This window comes from Bufo bufo, chromosome 9 (genome assembly GCF_905171765.1).
Source record: "Bufo bufo chromosome 9, aBufBuf1.1, whole genome shotgun sequence".
In the NCBI taxonomy this organism is placed as follows: Eukaryota; Metazoa; Chordata; class Amphibia; order Anura; family Bufonidae; genus Bufo; species Bufo bufo.
The window spans coordinates 74919806-74941837 of NC_053397.1; the positions used below are offsets into that span (position 1 = coordinate 74919806).

Sequence of the window (22032 nt, forward strand, 5' to 3'; positions counted from 1 at the left end):
AAAATCGCAGGGGAAATGTAGTATAACGTGGCGGCCATTCAGATGAATGACACTATCCAATCAGAGCTCACGGTTTCAGCCTGTATAGGAACACATCCTGTTTACAAGGGGAATGTTAGTGCCCAGTTGTCACCTTATTCATACATTTCCAGGGGGATAGCAGCAATTTTCTTTTCAGCTTAGGGAGAGTTCACATCACAGTTATTTTTCCATTCTTCCGATCCATCAGAAGAACAGAAAAGAAGAAAAAAACAGCCCCGTATCCGTGCTGGGGACCGCAAATTGCATGGGCCGCAAATTGCACCATTCATGTGTCCGTGGGTGATGGGTCCGTGATCAGCAAGAGATGGTCCGCACCGTAAAATGATAGGGCATGTTCTATTCTTTACGGTGCAGAGGTATGGACCGAAATCCCACGGAAGCGCTTCATAGTGCTTTCATGGGTATCCGATATGTGCCTCCTCTTCGCATTACTCCGTATCTTGCGAATTGCGGAAGCATTCAATTCAAGGGGTATGTGGGCCACAATACAGGGACGGGGCACACACGGGTCGTGTGCATGAGCCCTTACTGCGTGTGAGCACAGCTGACAACATACCGAGTTTCATCTCATTCATTGGGTGCAGCTTGATTAGTCTCCATAGGGTTGAATGAACCTTTTAAGATTGGGCTCGTTTCAGGTACAAATCACTGAATAAAGTGGCCTAAATGGGAGCGAATGGTCAGAACATTTCCTCCCATTTAGGCCACTTTATTTAGTGATTTGTCTCTCTATGTATGGAATGTGCCATTTTTTATCTTTGGTAACATTCTGGTGCACCTGATAGCCTGTGTCACACTAGCCTGTTATAGGTGGGGCTCACAGCCTCCTCCCATTGTATTTGTGATCTCACTTTGGAGGTTTGTTGAAGCTTGGCTTTGAGTCGGAGCTTAGCACCTATCAGACAGTGTTCACACACTATAGGTAGGTTTAGCGGTAGTCAACTGAGATACCTTGACGAGGTGAGCGGGCTCCGATATGTTCTTTTTATTATTATTATTATTTATTATTAAAGCGCCATTCGTTCCATAGCGCTGTACATATGAGAAGAGGTATACATACATAATACAGACAATTGCACTAATCATAAACAAGACGAGTTACAAACTGGTACAGAAGGAGAGAGGGCCCTGCCCGTGAGGGCTTACAATCTACATGGTATGGGAGAAGGACACAGTAGGTGCGGGTGAAGTTGGTCATGGCGGTATAGAGGCAGCAGGGTCACTGGTTGTAGGCTTGTCTGAAGAGGTGGGTTTTCAGGTTTCTTTTGAAGGATTCCACTGTAGGAGAGAGTCTGATATGTTGGGGTAGCGAGTTCCAGAGTGTGGGGGATGTACAGGAGAAATCTTGGAGGCGATTGTGGGAAGACGTGATAAGAGGAGAGGGGAGAAGGAGGTCTTGTGAGGATCGGAGAGTGCGTGTGGGGATGTATCGGGAAAGTAGCTCAGATGTAGGGAGGGGACAGGTTGTGGACAGCCTTGTATGTATTCTTGAACGGATTATATTGGCTAAAGTCTCATTTTAACATCTAGCGTGAGGGTTTAGCCTTATATTTTCATTTGCATATGCACCTTTGCAGTTATTTACTCGTTTCAGGTTCACCAAATAAAAAAAATTAATAAATCTGAATTCGGCTGGCATGAGAAAAGATTTCAATGTATTTATGCGAACCTGCACAGAACTGTAATAAATACTCACAGTCCATCCAGCACATAGAGCTTTTCCAATCCGACTCCGCAGGACGCTTCAGGGATCACGCCCCCTTACTCATGCATCTCTTTCTCTCTCTTTCAAAAATTTGGGTTTGTTTCAATCCATACTTTTTGGGAAATTTGGAACAAATTCCGAACCAGTAGAATTGACTCATTTGTCCTTTATTCCAAGGGTTTTGTGTCTTACATTTGACCCCCTCTCTCCCAAACTGCAACTTATCAATTCACTCCCATAACCAAAATGACTGACATTCTGTGCTGGCGGTCATGTGACTCCAGCGGTCCTGCTTTGATGCTGGCCTGCTGACGTCACCTTGACATCCTATAGGACGACTACTGTAACTCGATTTCCATTGAATAGAGAAGATCTTATTAGAGAGCTGATAGCGTTAGAATGGGGCCCCGCACCAACATGACCACCTTTGGTCGCATCCATATGAGAAGCTTATGATTATGTTGCTTTTCCTATTGCAGAGAGATAATGCACACAGTGATGTCACAGTGGTGGCGCAGCACAGGTAGAATGTTCACAAGTGAAGTCTGTGCCCCCATCCTATAGGATAACTCGATTTCCATTGACTGGATGCTATTAGAGAGCTGATGTATTAGACAGCTGTGAAGGCTGTTAGGACACATCTCTCCATCTGTGGCCTCCGCTTCCCTTTGTTTTACATAAAGCAGATCTCCAGTGATGATCGCTGGTGGGAGCAGTGCTGCTGCAAAGGTTACGATCAGCAGAACAGCGAATTTCCATGGGAGCCCTTCCATTTACTTTATACACGGGCAGTCATTTTATTTCATTGTTAGTACTGGCTATGATAAGGCTGGGTCTCCACAGAGCAGCCGCCCCCCGGAGATCTAGCCTCATGTGGTGCATGTACATAAACCCTAGGAGCACATTTTAGTCTTTCTGTGGGCTGGAAAAGGTTAACCAGTGATGTGATTAGGATTTACAGGGTATGTTTAATGAAAAGTCATTTCAGACTTCTGTGCATTATTAATGCAGGTCCCAAATTAGCAGAGGTCCACACAGCCTGGCTATACAAATCAATGCATCCGTCTGAGGGCGGGGGATGGGGGGAAAGCCAAAGGCATGAGGAATGGGAGTAACGATCGATAACGCAGCCATCCCTACTGGGCGGCAGAAATCTCAGCTACTGTAACATGTCAGGGCTGCGAGACTGCATGAGCCTTACATCTATCTGTATATCTATCTATCTATCTATCTATCTATCTATCTATCTATCTATCTATCTATTTTATGAGATAGCTGATAGATAGATAGATAGATAGATAGATAGATAGATAATGAGATGGATAGATAGATAAATAGATAGATAGATAAATAATAGTAAATAGATACATAGATAGGAGATAGATAGATAATATATAGAAGATAGATAATGAGATAGATAGATAGATAATATTAAATAGATACATAGTAGGGCTGCACGATATATCGCAAAAATAATCGAATCGCGATAATCGGCAAATGCGATATGGCGATTCGGCCGACCCGAAAATGCCGCGATTATATATGAAAGGGCCCCTATTGATAAAATGTCCTCTGTCCTATTGATAAAATGGCCAGCCTCTATACTTACTTTCACGATGAATGCACTGCAGCGAGCGGGAGCGAGCGAGGCGGCCGGCCGGCGCGTGACTGACGTCACTTAGTCACGCTCCTGCTTCCTGAATTAAGTGGGAGGAGCGTGACAGTGACGTCAGTCACGCGCCGGCCGGCTCGCTCTCTGCCGCTCTCTGCAGTGCATTCATAGTGAAAGTACAGAGGCTGGCCATTTTATGAATAGGAGAGTTATGTGCGCAGTTTAGGACACATAGGGCCATGAGGGGGACCAGCATAAGATGCTATATGTGTGTCTTATGCTGGCCCCCCTCGTGGCCCCATGTGTCATAGCACACATCCCCTATAACAGTGCCATCCACAGGTCCCCCATAAGTGTCCTCCGCAGATCCCCCACATAACAACGTCCTCCGCAGATCCCCCACATAACAGCGTCATCCGCAGATCCACCCACATAACAGCGTCCTCTACAGATCCCCCCATAACAGCGTGCTCCGCATAACAGCGTCCTCCACAGATCCCCCACATAACAGCGTCCTCTGCAGATCCCCCCCATAACAGCGTGCTCCGCATAACAGCGTCCTCCACAGATCCCCCACATAACAGTGTCCTCCGCAGATCCACCCACATAACAGCGTCCTCCGCAGATCCCCCACATAACAGCGTCCTCCGCAGATCCCCCACATAACAGCGTCCTCCACATAACAGCGTCATCCACAGATCCCCCACATAACAGCGTCATCCACAGATCCACCCACATAACAGCGTCCTCCACAGATCCCCCACATAACAGCGTCCTCCACAGATCCCCCACATAACAGCGCCCTCCACAGATCCCCCACATAACAGCGCCCTCCACAGATCCCCCACATAACAGCGTCCTCCACAGATTCCCCCACATAACAGCGTCCTCCACAGATCCCCCACATAACAGCGTCCTCCACAGATCCCCCGCATAACAGTGCCCTCCACAGATCCCCCACATAACAGTGCCCTCCACAGATCCCCCACATAACAGCGTCCTCCACAGATCCCCCACATAACAGCGTCCTCCACAGATCCCCCACATAACAGCGTCCTCCACAGATCCCCCACATAACAGCGTCCTCCACAGATCCCCCACATAACAGCGTCCTCCACAGATCCCCCACATAACAGCGCCCTCCACAGATCCCCCACATAACAGCGTCCTCCACAGATCCCCCACATAACAGCGCCCTCCACAGATCCCCCACATAACAGCGTCCTCCACAGATCCCCCTCATAACAGCGCCCTCCACAGATCCCCCACATAACAGCGTCCTTCACAGATCCCCCACATAACAGCGCCCTCCACAGATCCCCCACATAACAGCGTCCTCCACAGATCCCCCACATAACAGCGCCATCCACAGATCCCCCACATAACAGCGTCCTCCACAGATCCCCCACATAACAGCGTCCTCCACAGATCCCCCACATAACAGCGCCCTCCACAGATCCCCCACATAACAGCGTCCTCCACAGATCCCCCACATAACAGCGCCCTCCACAGATCCCCCACATAACAGCATCATCCACAGATCCCCCACATAACAGCGCCATCCACAGATCCCCCACATAACAGCGCCATCCACAGATCCCCCACATAACAGCGTCCTCCACAGATCCCCCACATAACAGCGTCCTCCACAGATCCCCCACATAACAGCGTCCTCCACAGATCCCCCACATAACAGCGCCATCCACAGATCCCCCACATAACAGCGTCCTCCACAGATCCCCCACATAACAGCGCCATCCACAGATCCCCCACATAACAGCGTCCTCCACAGATCCCCCACATAACAGCGTCCTCCACAGATCCCCCACATAATAGCGTCCTCCACAGATCCCCCACATAACAGCGTCCTCCACAGATCCCCCACATAACAGCGTCATCCGCAGATCCCCCACATAACAGCGTCCTCCGCAGATCCCCCACATAACAGCGCCCTCCACAGATCCCCCACATAACAGCGTCCTCCACAGATCCCCCACATAACAGCGTCCTCCACAGATCCCCCACATAACAGCGTCCTCCACAGATCCCCCACATAACAGCGTCCTCCACAGATCCCCCACATAACAGCGTCCTCCACAGATCCCCCACATAACAGCGTCCTCCACAGATCCCCCACATAACTATGTCATACCCAGCCGCGTCAGCGGCTCATATGGGAAAATCCAAGCAAATAGACCTCTAGCACAATTCCCTTAAAATATCGCATCGCATATCGTTATCGCAATTTTTAGGGCCCTAATCGCAATCGCACAAAATTCCCATATCGTGCAGCCCTAATACATAGATAGTTGGATAGATAGATAGATAATAGATAGGAGATAGATAGACAGACAAGCATGCACCGTACACACCTGTTATCTGTAATTCTCCAATTAGTAGCAGGACTGTTGGCTGATATTTTACTGTAATATCCAGAAATCTTAGTGTAAGGCCTCATGCACACGACAGTGTTTTTTCACTGTCAGTGATTTGGCTTCAGTGGTCCGTGTCCGATTTTGCCTCAGTTGTGTTTCCTTGTGTCTTCCTTTTATTTTGTCTGACAGGGAAAAAAAAGGAAGGTTAATGAAAAGTGCAATTTTATTGCACCAAGGTCTTGTAGAAAAAAACGGACGCGGACACTGATGACATACCAGTTGTGCATCCGTTTTTTTTGACGGACCCATTGACTTGAATGGGTCCGTCCTCCGTTTTCCACTGACAAGAATAGGACATGTTATATTTTTTTGAAGGACTGGAATCACGGATCACGGACGCGGAAAAAAAACGGCGGACTATCAGTTTTTTTTCACAGCTCCATAGAAATAAATGGGACCTCCGCTAAACTGTGAAAAATGACGGAACGGACGCGGATGCACACAACGGTCGTGTGCATGAGGCCTAAAGAACATAAAGGGGTTGTCTCATCTTAGACACTGGTGGCACATCGCTCCAGAATGGGACCCCCAGAGTGAGTGGAGAGCAGCCGTGTATGTCTGGCCACCCTCTATTTATTTCCATGGGTCTGTCAAAAATAGCCAAGCACTAGCTGCGCTTGTGCAGTGTGCTCTCTGTTCAACCTGACCTCTTCTTTAGGGTCCGTGTTTTGTGGTCTGCAAATTGCGGATCCGCAAAACACGGATACCGGCCACATGTGTTACGCATTTTTGCGAACCGCACACGGCCGGCCCCATGATAGAAATGCCTATTCTTGTGATTGCAGACAAGAATGGGACATGCTCTATCTTTTTTGTGGGGCCGCAGAACGGAACTAAGGATGCGGACATTACACGGTGTGCTGTCCGTATCTTTTGGGGCCCCATTGAAATGAATAGGTCCACCCCTGTTCTTTAAAATTGTGGATCGGATGTGGAGCCAGAAATATGGACGAGTGAATGGACCCTTAAGTTGTACTGTAATATGTCTTCAGCCTCAGTTTTTCCCCATTAAAGTTACACGAAGGATTCATAACTACATTTGGAAACTATAATCATGTTTTTTTACATTTGATGTAACAGCATATTACAATGTGGTCATGGTGCAGCGAGATTCTACACCACTGCCTGCCCTTGGTCCTCGTTCACATTTCCAATTTTCACTGATGTGTGCCGTCCGCATTTTTTAATTGTGTCTGTTCACACATCAGTATTTTATTACTGACCGTGGGTCAGTGAAAAAAATCACGCAGACATGCACTACTTTCAAATATGCCCATTATAGTCTATGGGTCTGTGAAAAAACACGAACACAACACAGACGGCGTCCATGTTGCATCCGTTTTTAGTAAGTTTTTCACTGACTGCTTATAGGAGATGCTTTTGAAATTAATTTTCAGGTGAGCAGCATCTGTGGAATATGGATGACGGAGGGCAAAAAATGGACACATGGACCAAACACGGATCCTTCACAGACATCTCCACGGATGAAACACAGGCTGATTTTTTTTACGGACATCAAACTGACAAGGAAATGTGAATGAGGCCTAACAGAGTAGGGTTCACAGAGAAATCATCAGTGACTGCCCTACACTTGGGGGATAGTGCGGACAAGTAGGTTGTTTCTCATTACAGCCTGTGCCATTGGTGGATCGCAGGTCGGTGCACAGCGTAGGCCTCATGCACACAACCGTATGTTGTGTCCGTGTCCAATCTGCCTTTTTTGCAGATTGCACAGACCTACTCATTTTTATGGGTCCCCCCAAAAAAAAAAAAAAAAAATGGACAGCACATGGATGTCATCGGATACAATATACAGTTGTGTGCATGACCTAAATGGTAAGTGTTGGGGGTAGCCAGAGGCGGTGCTGCCCATTGAAGTAGAGGCCGGATTAATCACTGTATATCTCGTCAGATGAATGGATTTGTAATAAAACAAGACTTATATTTCTAGGTGGTTTTCTTATTTTTGGTGTTTATTACCTGTGCTGTTCTCTGTCTGCTTGGTGTCACCAGTTAAGTAGGATCTCGCTGTGTGCCTGCAGTCTATCACGGTGCTCTCAGGTCCAGACCCCCGATCTCTCCTTTTATAAGGCCTGTATAGTGCGGCAGTCTGTTTCCTGTCAGCCTGCTTTGTGTCGTAGCATCCTCTGCCTCATATCCCACTGGATCAGGTCTTTCCATCATGAGTATATGAAGGGTCTGCTCAATGTCATGAGGCTCCGCACAGGTGACATTTAGAGAGTGGTTTATATAGGGATGGTGTTAGTCTTACCTGACATCGTACAGCCGGAAGCAAGTGGAGAATCTGACAGGCTCCGGGTGTGAAGCTGAGCAGCCATCAATATAATATTGTACAATCCATGGGATATTAAGGCTACTTTCACACTTGCGGCACAGTGATCCGGCAGGCGGTTCTGTCGCCGGAACTGCCTGCCGGATCTGTCAAAACATATGCCAACTGATGGCCTTTGTAAGACTGGTCAGGATCCTGATCCGTCTTACAAATGCATTGAAATGCCGGATCCGTCTTTCCGGTGTCATCTGGAAAAACGGATCCAGCATTTATTTTTTTCACCTTTTTTTCGGTCTGTATATGTGCAGACCGGAAGAACGGATCTGGTACTAATACATTCCTATGGAAAAAAATGCCGGATCCGTCATTCAGGCAAGTGGTTTTTTGGCCGGAGATAAAACCGTAGCATGCTGCGGTATTATCTCTGTCCTGATCAGTCTAAAAGACTGAACTGAAGACATCCTGATGGATCCTGAACGGATTGCTCTCCATTCAGAATGCATTAGGATAAAACTGATCAGTTCTTTTCCGGTATTGAGCCCCTAGGATGGAACTCGTATGGCGGAAAAGAAAAACGCTGTGTGAAAGTACCCTTACCCCACGTTACAGAGGCAGCTTTCCTTCTCTAGCAGGTGAGCTAATCTGCATCTCCTTTCCCCCAGGAATTATTGCATGGCCTATAAGCCTCCCTACGCCACCTCTAGCGCTCTCCACAAGGAGACATACAGGGGGTCATTTATTATTAGATATACGCCATTGGCATATATCTGTTGCAGATTCAGTGGCAAAGGGGATTTGTGGCTGAATCTGCTACTTTTCCCGTGGGTGCGGAATGGGGCGGGCTAGCCGGCCCATCTCATTCATCATTTCCTACGTTTTAGGCACCTCTACATAACTTAGGCTATAGGATCTCCCAGTGGGCAGGTACATGCGCTCTGGGGCTTCTCTGATGCCGTGGCCATCTTTGCTGTGGTCTCCTATGCTTATAGTGTTAATCCCGTCTCTCGCGAGAGGACGGACTTGCAGCGCTTGCGCAGGCCGCATTTCCTGACGCCGACTGGGTCCTGCTTATCTCCGGCACCATGGGAGACTGCTCAACTGTTTTTTATCAGTTTTTATTGAACACATCATGTACACCTGATTTTTTTTTTATATTATTATCACGTCCCTTCACTAATCATGGATATAATATGGATTTTATGTGGATATTTTTATTATAGACACTTTTATAAATCACGCAATGGAAGATGATGAATTATGTCACGGATAAGATGAATTTGTACACTTTTATATTTGAAGATTTTCTTTATAATCACGAATTTTAGTTCAATTCTGTAATTGCATTTTTTTATTGAGTTTGCTATATATGTATTGCACTTTGCACTTGTCACTACAGCTTGAGTAGAGATGAAACGTTGCTGCTAGATGGCTTAATAAACCATCCACTTTTTTTCACTAAACTTTTGCTGCCTTCTTTAAGGCTGCTTTCACGCTTGCGGCAGAGTGATCCGGCAATCTGCATGCAAACGGACAGCATTTGTAGACAAATCCGGATGCGGATCCATCTGACAAATTCATTGCAAGAACGGATCCGTCTGTCCGTTTGTCATACGGACAAACAGATCCTTTTCTATTTTTTTTCCCCACATTTTTAAAGGTCTGCGCATGTGCAGACCGGAAGGACGAACCTGGCATTGCGATATTTCAATGCCGGATCTGGCACTAATAGATTCCTATGGAAATAAATGCCAGATCCGGCATTCAGGCAAGTGTTCAGTTTTTTTGGCCGGAGATAAAACTGCAGCAGCTGCGATATTTTCTCCGTCCTGATCAGTCAAAAAGACTGAACTGAAGACATCCTGATAGATCCTGAACGGATTGCTCTCCATTCAGAATGCATTAGGATAAAACTGATCAGTTCTTTTCCGGTATTGAGCCATAAAGGACGGAACTCAGCGCCGGAAAAGAAAAACGCTAGTGTGAAAGTACCCTTAGTATATCCGGTCTTTTGAAGGGATTGCACCCGCCGATTTCTGTGTGCTGCTCTTTATTTTTTCATATATATATATATATATATATATATATATATATATATATATATAATGTAGAAATCTTTTTGCAGTTGATTTACTCAAATTTCCATTATCTTCTTTTTCTAGTTTCTGTGTCTAAAAAATATCCGAACATTTCTGTCTGTGTGCTGTGAAGCCTTCAGCATGAAGAAAAATGACCTGTTTGAAGCATTTGACTTATTTGATGTACGAGATTTTGCAAAGGTATGTCATTTTATAATAATGTGTGGTTTGCATTGTCTGATATACAACAGAGATCCTTTCTTCATTCTACATAATCCACAATTCTGTACTGATTTATTACTGCATCCCCATAGCAGCCAGGGCTCATTATTCTTAAAGGGAGTCTGTCACCTCCAAAATCTGTTTCACAGTAAGCATATCACCATGTAGGGTAGGTGCCCTGAAAGAAAACCACACCTTTGTCCTCTGATCCTGAGATAGGCAGGTGCACCATCGCTCCGCCAGTAACATCGCCAAGGCTACCCCTTCTTGTTTGATTGACAGTCCCTGAGATTTTCGAGTTGCTTACTGTGATTCCAGACTCTCTTTAAAGTGAAACTTTAAATTCCACTCATAGTCAAAATGATGAAATGATAGCTTCCTTTAGCCACCACTAGGCATAGCTTACTGTATAATGTTTAAACCTAATATACGCTTGGTGTTGGCTGAAGGCAGACAGAGCTCCTTGTGTGTGCAGAGCTCTAACATAGTGCAAACCTAAAAGTATATCAAGAACTTAATGGGGTTGTCGTCTGGGTTCAGAGTTGAACCTGGACATATCCCTGGCTTCACCCCTCGGGCCCCTCCATGAGCATCGGAACATTTTTTATGCTCCCCCTTGCCCTGCGCTTTATCGCAAAGGGCATAGGCTTTTTTGTTTACATTTTTACACTGCTAGGCGGAGGCTTCCGCCTAGCAATGTTCCTGGTGACGTCACCGGCACTGATGGGTGGGCTTTAGCGCTGTCCTAGCCATTTTACAGGCTAGGGAAGTGCTAAAGCCCGCCCATAAGTGCTGGTGACGTCACCTGGCTCACTTCTGGGCGGAAGCCTCTGCCTAGCTTACCCTATGGAGAGCCCGGGACATCACCGGACCTTCTAAAAATGCTTTTGCCCTCTGAACAACACCTTTAACCAAAAACTGAAAATTAGACTGAAAGCAGTCAGGTTATCTCTGCTGGAGAGCAGGAGTATCAGTGTGTGTACAAGGGGAGCCGTCAGCCATCCTGTGTGGTGATCAGGACTCTCAATGTCTCCTCTAGGAGTCCTGTCAAGATTTACTCAGAAAGCCTGTTCCAAATCATATAAACTTACTGGGGACAAACCTACTGCGACATTTTCATGGCAACCACAACTTTTTTTGCAACATTTTAGGATCCTTGCCATTTTTCACAGTGGTTGATGTTTAAGACCTAAAAGTGAGATTACACCTGGACTCCTGCTCATTTACTATGTGCAACCTTTGCAAAAGTTACAAAAAAATCACAAACCCACGCCAGGCAACTTCCTGATGTGCTTTTATACCTAAAGGTGTAAACCACATTGCACTCACTTCAAATATATTACTGCTCTGGGCCATTTCAGAAATTTGGCGCAACCACACAGTGCAAAACCAGACTTAAAAGTGACATGAAAATGATCTCAAATGATAAATGCCCCCTCCCCCCCCCTATATAGCACAAGGCTCAACTTCCCTCCTTCTGTCACATCCCGCTCTCAGTATCAGCAGCACGTTACGGAGCAGGAGGAGCTGACTGTTATGTAGTTTTATGGGGAATGATTCAGCAAAACTTGTCATTTATTTGTTTAAACAGGTTGTCCCATCTGGAACATGTATGGAATATTGCTAGGATATTGCAATGTGTAGGTCTCACCTCTGAGACCTGCTCCTCTCTCCAAAATGTGACCTGCTGCGTCCACTGCACACCGGCTGACGCTGTGTAGAGCTACTGCAGAACTGCTGATCAGAGGGGGTATGGGGTGTTGGAACCCCACTGATCAGGGATGGTAAAGCAGTGGACAACCCCTTCAAGGCCCAACATAGGCTAGTTGTTAATGCGGTTGTCTTAATTCAGCAAATACAGTAGCATTTATTGTGTAGAGAACGTTAATACAAGGCACTTACTAATGTATTGTGATTGTCCATATTGCCTCCTTTGCTGGCTGGATTCATTTTTCCATCATATTATACACTGCTCATATCCAGGGGTTTACGACCACCCTGTAATCCATCAGCAGTGGCCGTGCTTGCCCACTAAATGAAAAAGGCTCCAGCCTATGTGAGCTCCCATGGTCCTGGCCACCAGAAAGGCGGGCACCTTTTCCTACACTGTGCAAGCACGGCCACCACTGATGGATTGCAGGGTGGTTATAACCCCTGGATACAAGCAGTGTATAATGTGATGGAAAAATGAATCCAGCCAGCAAAGGATGCAATCTGGACAATCACAATACATTAGTAAGTGGCTTGTATTAACGTTTTCTACATGATAAATGTCATTTGCTGAAGTGACACAACCCCTTTATGGGATTGAAAATAGCATGATGTTAATAGGAGGATATTGAAGTACGGTGTTACATGATATGCATTGCTGCCAACAGGCTACACCAGCGTGTGAATGAAGTCACAGTGTAACACATCAATCCTTCGTAGCGCTCTGTAGAGCTTTTTTCGGAAATCTAAATGAAAATGAGAAAATCTAATATATAAACGTGTAGAGGATGGTGTACATGTTACATATATGAAGCGCGCACTTCCCTGCCATGAAGACATACAATTTCCAGAGATTAAAAATTCCGTATCTGGATGCTCCCCACAGTGAGCGCCTTGAAGAAAGCTTCACAATATCTGCTTATGAAACTGATTATGGAACAGTAAATTTAGAACAGGATGTTTATCCGCAATAAAATGAATTAAACGGGTCACTTGGGTGGCGAATGGCAGATGAGTAAACCGGATAATGACAGGCCCAAGTTTTAGTCTATTGTGACTCCTCATTACAGACACAGATTTTGTCTCCAGAGCTGCCTGTTAGGCCTCATGCACACGACCGTTGTGTGTTTTGCGGTCCGCAAGTTACGGATCCGCAAAACACGGATGGCGTCCGTGTGCGTTCCGCAATTTGCGAAACGGCGCGGACAGCCATTAATATAACTGCCTATTCTTTTCCGCAAAAAGGACAAGAATAGGACAGGTTATATTTTTTTGGCGGACCACGGAACAGAGCAACGGATGCGGAAAGCACACAGAGTGCTGTCCGCATCTTTTGCGGCCCCATTGAAGTGAATTGGTCCGCATCCGAGCCGCAAGTACTGCGGCTCGGATGCGGACCAAAATAACGGTCGTGTGCATGAGGCCTTAAATGGAGACAAGAAAGACCAGAAGACGGGCAGATATTCTTGCTGACTATGGTTAGTGCACAGAGAGGTGGGATTACTGTAGATGAGATTGCTGAATACGGTTTATTTCAGAGGAGCAAAAAAAAAAACAAACAAAAAAAAAAAAACGTTGAAGACTTTCCGAAAATGGCTTTACTATTAAAATATAAAAATATTTATCCCATACGAAAAAAAAAAAATCAAAATAGCCTATTTACCATTTTCTGATTTTCTCATCACTTCACCTCCCAAAAAACACAAAAACATTGAATAAAAAGACTCAGGGCATAAAACGCAGCAGCTGCAGCCTGCAGTATAAATTCACACCCTGCGGATGAGATGCTACTGTAAATTGATACAAGTTTTCTGCCCCCAATTCCACATGAACGTACCTTCAGAATGTCTGACATCCACCTACATCTGCAACCTGTCGCCTTCCTTATAAACGACCATAGCCAAAGGCAGAAGAGGTTGATTGTCCTGTATGATGACATTCACATTCGGTAACTATAAAAGGGAAAAAGACGAAAATGGAAAAAGCTGAAATCTGCAGGTCTGGCGCTACCTTATGCTGGACTAACATGCAGATTACTAGTCCCAAGATCACACCGCCATTGTCACCTCAGATTTTAAGGAAACCATTTGCAGTCTACGGGGACAATGCAACACTGTGTAGATTTGAGTCAGTGTCCTGCTTAGGCTACCTTCACATCTGCAGCTGGCCTGCCAACCGACTGTTTCGGCAGAGAATGCCGGGAATTGGCCAGGCAAAAGACGCAGCCGATTCTCAGCATACGGTATTTGCCAGGTAGCAACTGGATCTCTGCCGGACCCCATTATAGTTAATGTGGGCAGGCGGCAGTATCTAGCAATGGCGGATCCTGAGAACTCCAGAAGGCTCTTCCGGCGAGAAGACACTAGCCCAGTGGTGACTGTAGGCCGTGGCCACTTTTCTATCACAGACTTTCATTTCCCTTAATTATGATGGATGTTGTAATATATTAGTGAACTATTAAAGCCAAGATGCACATTAAACAAGCTCTGTAACGAAACCTTGAGGAACGGCAAGGTTTATAATCATCAGACTGTTAGTTCCCCCTAGTGGTCAGTATTGAATATGCCACAACAAGTATGCAATAGTTGGACCTTGTTTCACATCTGTGAAAAAAAGCGTACATGTTTCATCCGTGAAGCTGTGCGTGAAGGATTCGTGGTTGGTCAGTGTGTCCGTTTTTACCAGCTGTGACGTTGCTCAGCTGAAAAAGTCAGCCAGTAAAAAAATACTGAAATGTGAACAGACACATTTAAAGCGGACAGCACAGCAAATGTGAACGAGGCCTTAGAGCTCGTTCACACAAACGTGCGAAGCCCGTGCTGTGGACCGCAAATTGTGGTCCGCAATGCCCCGGCACGTCCGTGGGGCAGGTGCTTTGATATCGCAGACCCATTCACTTGAATGGGTCCGCGATCCTTCCGTTCTCCAGAAAGATAGAGCAATTTCTATCTTTTTCTGGTGCGAAAGCACTGAACGGAACCCCAGAAAGCACTCTGTAGTGCTTCTGTAGTGTTTAGTTCTGTTCTTCCGTTCCGCATCTCCGGATTTGCGGACCCATTGAAATGAATGGGTCCACATCCGTGATGCGGAATGGTCACGGAACGGTGCCCGTGTATTGAGGATCCGCAATACGGCAACGGGCATCACACGTTCATGTGAATGAGCCCTTAGGGTAAGTTCATAAAGAATCTCTTGGACACGGTCACATTGTGGATTTGGTGCCGAAAAGCCGTCCAAATCTGCTCTGAATCCGTCTCCCATTCTTTTCAATAGGAGGCCACACCGCATCTAAGTTTTCCAGACCACGCCAAGAATGTACAGGTCCAGTCTTGTCACATACAGCGTGTACCCCTCGCAGAGCTGCAGCGAGAGCGAACATACCCAGGAGCTGACATGCTAGATACGGAAGGCACAAGAGGTCATTCCATACATAGCCAACCTATGCTGAATGCATTGCTACATATACATACACTGCGTGCAGAATTATTAGGCAAATGAGTATTTTGACCACATCATCCTCTTTAGGCCTCCTGCACACGACCGTTGTGTGCACCCGTGGCCGTTGTGCCGTTTTCTGTTTTTTTTCGCGGACCCATTGAGTTTCAATGGGTCCGTGGAAAAATCGGAAAATGCACCGTTTTGCAGCCGCATCCGTGATCCGTGTTTCCTGGCCGTGAAAAAAATATGACCTGTCCTATTTTTTTCACGGCCAACGGTTCACCGACCCATTCAAGTCAATGGGTCCGTGAAAAAACACGGATGCACATAAGATTGGCATCCGTGTCCGTGATCCGTGGCCGTAGGTTAGTTTTTATACAGACGGATCCGAAGATCCGTCTGCATAAAAGCTTTTTCAAAGCTGAGTTTTCACTTCGTGAAAACTCAGAACCGACAGTATATTCTAACACAGAAGCGTTCCCATGGTGATGGGGACGCTTCTAGTTAGAATACACTACAAACTGTGTACAAGACTGCCCCCTGCTGCCTGGCAGCACCCGATCTCTTACAGGGGGCCGTGATCAGCACAATTAACCCCTTCAGGTGCCGCACCTGAAGGGGTTAATTGTGCTGATCACGGCCCCCTGTAAGAGATCAGGGCTGCCAGGCAGCAGGGGGCAGACCCCCCCCCCCCCCCCCCAGTTTGAATATCATTGGTGGCCAGTGTGCCCCCCCCCTCTATTGTAATAATAGGTTGGTGGCCAGTGCGGCCCCCCCCCTCCCTCCCTCTATTGTAATAATTCGTTGGTGGCACAGTGTGCGCCCCCCCCCCCCCTCCCTCCCTCTATTGTAATAATTCGTTGGTGGCACAGTGTGCGCCCCCCCCCTCCCGCCCTCTATTGTAATAATTCGTTGGTGGCACAGTGTGCGCCCCCCCCTCCCTCCCTCCCTCTATTGTAATAATTCGTTGGTGGCACAGTGTGCGCCCCCCCCCCTCCCTCCCTCTATTGTAATAATTCGTTGGTGGCACAGTGTGCGGCCCCCCCTCCCTCCCTCTATTGTAATAATTCATTGGTGGCACAGTGTGCGCCCCCCCCTCCCTCCCTCTATTGTAATAATTCGTTGGTGGCACAGTGTGCGCCCCCCATCGGCCTCCCCTCCCTCTATAGCATTAACAACATTGGTGGCCAGTGTGCGGCCTCCCATCTCCCCCCCCCATCATTGGTGGCAGCGGAGTTCCGATCGGAGTCCCAGTTTAATCGCTGGGGCTCCGATCGATAACCATGGCAACCAGGACGCTACTACAGTCCTGGTTGCCATGGTTACTTAGCAATAGTACAATAGTAGAAGATTCATACTTACCGGCTGCTGCGATGTTCGTGTCCGGCCGGGAGCTCCACCTACTGTTAAGTGACAGGTCTGTGCGGCGCATTGCTAAACGAACTGTCACTTACCAGTAGGTGGAGCTCCCGGCCGGACACAGACATCGCAGCTCCCAGGTAAGTATGAATCTTTTACTATTGTACTATTGCTAGTAACCCGCTGCCACCAATGATCGGGGGGGGGGGGGGGGGGGTAGATGGGAGGCCGCACACTGGCCACCAATGTTGTTAATGCTATAGAGGGAGGGGGGCCAATGGGGGGCGCACACTGTGCCACCAACGATTTATTACAATAGAGGGAGGAAGGGGGGGGGGTGCACACTGTGCCACCAACAAATTATTACAATAGAGGGAGGAAGGGGGGGGGGCCACACTGGCCACCAATGATATTCAAACTGGGGAGGGGGGGGGGTCTGCCCCCTGCTGCCTGGCAGCCCTGATCTCTTACAGGGGGATATGATAGTACAATTAACCCCTTCAGGTGCGGCACCTGAGGGGTTAATTGTGCTGATCACGGCCCCCTGTAAGAGATCGGATGCTGCTAGAAAACTCTGATCCGATGGTATAAAAGGGACTCCAGACTTTACATTGAAAGTCAATGGGGACGGATCCGTTTGAAATGGCACCATATTGTGTCAACGTCAAACGGATCCGTCCCCATTGACTTGCATTGTAATTCAGGACGGATCCGTTTGGCTCCGCACGGCCAGGCGGACACCAAAACGACTTTTTTTTCATGTCCGTGGATCCTCCAAAAATCAAGGAAGACCCACGGACGAAAAAACGGTCACGGATCACGGGAAAACGGAACCCCGTTTTGCGGACCGCAAAAAAATACGGTCGTGTGCATGAGGCCTTATTCATGTTGTCTTACTTCAAGCTGTATAGGCTCGAAAGCCTACTACCAATTAAGCATATTAGGTGATGTGCATCTCTGTAATGAGAAGGGGTGTGGTCTAATGACATCAACACCCTATATTAGGTGTGCATAATTATTAGGCAACTTCCTTTCCTTTGGCAAAATGGGTCAAAAGAAGGACTTGACAGGCTCAGAAAAGTCAAAAATAGTGAGATATCTTGCAGAGGGATGCAGCACTCTTAAAATTGCAAAGCTTCTGAAGCGTGATCATCGAACAATCAAGCGTTTAATTCAAAATAGTCAACAGGGTCGCAAGAAGCGTGTGGAAAAACCAAGGCGCAAAATAACTGCCCAAAATAACTGCACTGAGAAAAGTCAGGCGTGCAGCTGCCAAGATGCCACTTGCCACCAGTTTGGCCATATTTCAGAGCTGCAACATCACTGGAGTGCCCAAAAGCACAAGGTGTGCAATACTCAGAGACATGGCCAAGGTAAGAAAGGCTGAAAGACGACCACCACTGAACAAGACACACAAGCTGAAACGTCAAGACTGGGCCAAGAAATATCTCAAGACTGATTTTTCTAAGGTTTTATGGACTGATGAAATGAGAGTGAGTCTTGATGGGCCAGATGGATGGGCCCGTGGCTGGATTGGTAAAGGGCAGAGAGCTCCAGTCCGACTCAGACGCCAGCAAGGTGGAGGTGGAGTACTGGTTTGGGCTGGTATTATCAAAGATGAGCTTGTGGGGCCTTTTCGGGTTGAGGATGGAGTCAAGCTCAACTCCCAGTCCTACAGCCAGTTTCTGGAAGACACCTTCTTCAAGCAGTGGTACAGGAAGAAGTCTGCATCCTTCAAGAAAAACATGATTTTCATGCAGGACAATGCTCCATCACACGCGTCCAAGTACTCCACAGCGTGGCTGGCAAGAAAGGGTATAAAAGAAGAAAATCTAATGACATGGCCTCCTTGTTCACCTGATCTGAACCCCATTGAGAACCTGTGGTCCATCATCAAATGTGAGATTTACAAGGAGGGAAATCAGTACACCTCTCTGAACAGTGTCTGGGAGGCTGTGGTTGCTGCTGCACGCAATGTTGATGGTGAACAGATCAAAACACTGACAGAATCCATGGATGGCAGGCTTTTGAGTGTCCTTGCAAAGAAAGGTGGCTATATTGGTCACTGATTTGTTTTTGTTTTGTTTTTGAATGTCAGAAATGTATATTTGTGAATGTTGAGATGTTATATTGGTTTCACTGGTAAAAATAAATAATTGAAATGGGTATATATTTGTTTTTTGTTAAGTTGCCTAATAATTATGCACAGTAATAGTCACCTGCACACACAGATATCCCCCTAAAATAGCTAAAACTAAAAACAAACTAAAAACTACTTCCAAAAATATTCAGCTTTGATATTAATGAGTTTTTTGGGTTCATTGAGAACATGGTTGTTGTTCAATAATAAAATTAATCCTCAAAAATACAACTTGCCTAATAATTCTGCACTCCCTGTAGGTTACTAGGTGAAGGAGGACATGTTTCCTGTAGTCAGCTCTGCAACTTCTGCTTCTGAGGCTTAAGAGTTTTCTGAGATTTTTTTTACTGCTAACCTATCATCTGGATAGGTCATCAGTATCTGATCGGTGGGGGTCCGACACCCCACCGATCAGTTGTTTTGAGAAGGCACCAGTGCTCTTGTTAACGCTGCGGCCTTCTCACACCTCACCAAGCACAGCGCCGTACATTGTATAGTGACCGTGCTTGGTATCGCAGCTCAGCCTCATTCACTTGAATGGGGCTGAGCTGCTCCTAGGCCACGTGAACGATGAATGTGATGTCACTAACCTAGAAAAAGCAGAGAGAAGGCCACGGCGCTCACAGGAGGGGTCCGGGTGTCGGACCCCCACGGATCAGATACTGATGACCTATTCAGAGGATAGGTCATCAGTAAAAAAAAAAATCTCAGAAAACCCCTTTAAAGGAGTATTCTTATGTCAGACACTTATGGCACAGCCTCTGGGACCTCCACCTACCTGTAGAATGGAGGTCTGCATCCAGGCTGCAAGAGGTTGCTGGTTTTACGGAAACAGCTATTCTCGCTGTGCTTCTTGGTTTCTCTAGCTGCTATTCACGTCTGTAAGGCTACATACACACGTCCGTATGTGTTTTGCTGTCCGCAAATTGCGGATCCGCAAAACACGGATACCGGCCGTGTGAATGTAGCCTGCCCTATGATAGAAATGCCTATTCTTGTCCGCGATTGTGGACAAGGATAGGACATGCTCTATCTTTTTTGCGGGGCCGCGGAACGGATCTACGGATGCGGACAGCACGTTGTGCGCTGTCCGCATCTTTTGCGGCCCCATTGAAATGAATGGGTCCGCACCCGTTCCTCAAAATTGCAGAACGGATGCAGAGCCAAAAATACAGTCGTATGAATGTAGCCTAAGTGTAATGAAAGTAGCATAGCATAATGAGCTTTGTGGCTTCGGTTAACCCGGCAGCCTCTTGCAGCTTGTATGCGGCAGTCAGCCGGAGAGAGGGAGGCAGGGTGTTGTGAGGGATCCCCCATTCTAGTGCCAACTCCAGAGGCTGCGTCTGTCAGACATTTATGCACTCTCCTGTCCGAGATGAGAATACCCCTTTAATTGTTGTATAATGAAATGTTCTGCAGTACTTTAGGTTTCAATTTCGCACCATTTGTACAATCACTGCTTGCTGTTAATGAATGGATTCATACAGTCCTGATCAAAAGTGTAAGACCACTTGAAAAATGGCAAAAAATCATATTTAGCATGGCAACAAGAAGAAATGGGAGTGAGACAAAACATTTTTTGAGCATTCAATTTAATGAAAACAACAAATAAACTGAAACAGGCTGTTTTTCAGCTGATCAAAAGTTTAGGACCACACCTCCAAAAAAAACTAAACCCCCCCAAAACAGAAATCCAACTTCCAAACATGAACTCAGTAATGAGTGGCTCCGCCGTTATTGTTTATCACTTCCAAAATTTGTTTCGGCATGCTTGATGCAAGCGTTTCCATGAGGTGAGTGGGAACATTTCTCCAAGTGGTGAAGACGGCTGCACGAAGGCCATCTACTGTCTGGGACTGTTGTCCATTTTTGTAAACTTCCCTTGCCATCCATCCCCAAAGGTTCTCAATTGGATTTAGATCAGGGGAACACGCAGGATGGGCCAAAAGAGTGATGTTATTCTCCTGGAAGAAGTCCCTTGTCCTGCGGGCATTGTGTACTGTAGCGTTGTCCTGTTGAAAAACCCAGTCGTTCCCACACAGACGAGGGCCCTCAGTCATGAGGAATACTCTCTGCAACATCTGGACATAGCCAGCGGCCGTTTGACGCCCCTGCACTTCCTGAAGCTCCATTGTTCCACTGAAGGAAAAAGCACCCCAGACCATTATGGCGCCCCCTCCACTGTGGTGCGTAGAAAACATCTCAGGTGGGATCTGCTTGTCATGCCAGTAACGTTGGAAACCATCAGGACCATCAAGGTTAAATTTTTCTCATCAGAGAATAAAACTTTCTTCCACCTTTGAATCTCCCATGTTTGGTGCTCTCTTGCAAAGTCCAAACGAGCAGTTCTGTGGCGTTCAGCACCAGTAAGGGCCTTAATTTGGGTCGAGGATCGTCCAGTGTCTTGACGGACAGCCATTTGAATCCTCCGGCTCAGTGCTGATGAAATTTTTTTGGGTCTTCCACTTGACTTTTTTGTTCCATAACCCTTAGGATCATTTAAGAAATTCCAAATGACTGTCTTACTGCGTCCCACCTCAGCAGCGATGGCGCGCTGTGACAGACCCTGCTTATGCAGTTCAACAACCCGACCACGTTCAAAAAGGTAGAGTTTTTTTGCCTTTGCCATCACAACGTGTGACTACCTGACAGAAAATGACAATGAATCCACATCTTTGCACAGATTTGGCCTTTTAAAGGCATGTGGTCCTAAAATTTGGATCAGCTGAAAAACAGCCTGTTTCAGTTCAATCGTTATTTTCAATTAATTGAATGCTCAAAAAATGTTTTGTCTCACTCCCAGTACTTCTTGTGGCATGTTGAAGCTCTACTTGGAACCTTGTTAAGATCCAACAATGTAAAATAGGATTTTTTGCCGTTTTTCAAGTGGTCTTAAACTTTTGATCAGGACTATACCTCCAGACTCTGAAAACCAGCACAGACCCAATACTAGGCAGAGGTGACTACAATTATATCCAGTCTAAGCAATCCTCTGTCAGCT

The 22032-nt window shown here is 46.6% G+C and overlaps 1 protein-coding gene across 2 annotated transcripts in view; it reads left to right on the forward strand.

The window, feature by feature from the left end:
* The window catches only part of VAV3 (vav guanine nucleotide exchange factor 3), a 259355-nt gene that overhangs the window by 66563 nt on the left and 170760 nt on the right, over window positions 1-22032 (forward strand). For both annotated transcript variants that reach the window (XM_040408568.1, XM_040408569.1), the window contains exon 2: window positions 10247-10363. In XM_040408568.1, the coding sequence (XP_040264502.1) occupies window positions 10247-10363 (117 nt within the window). The remainder of the gene's footprint in view (window positions 1-10246; window positions 10364-22032) is intronic.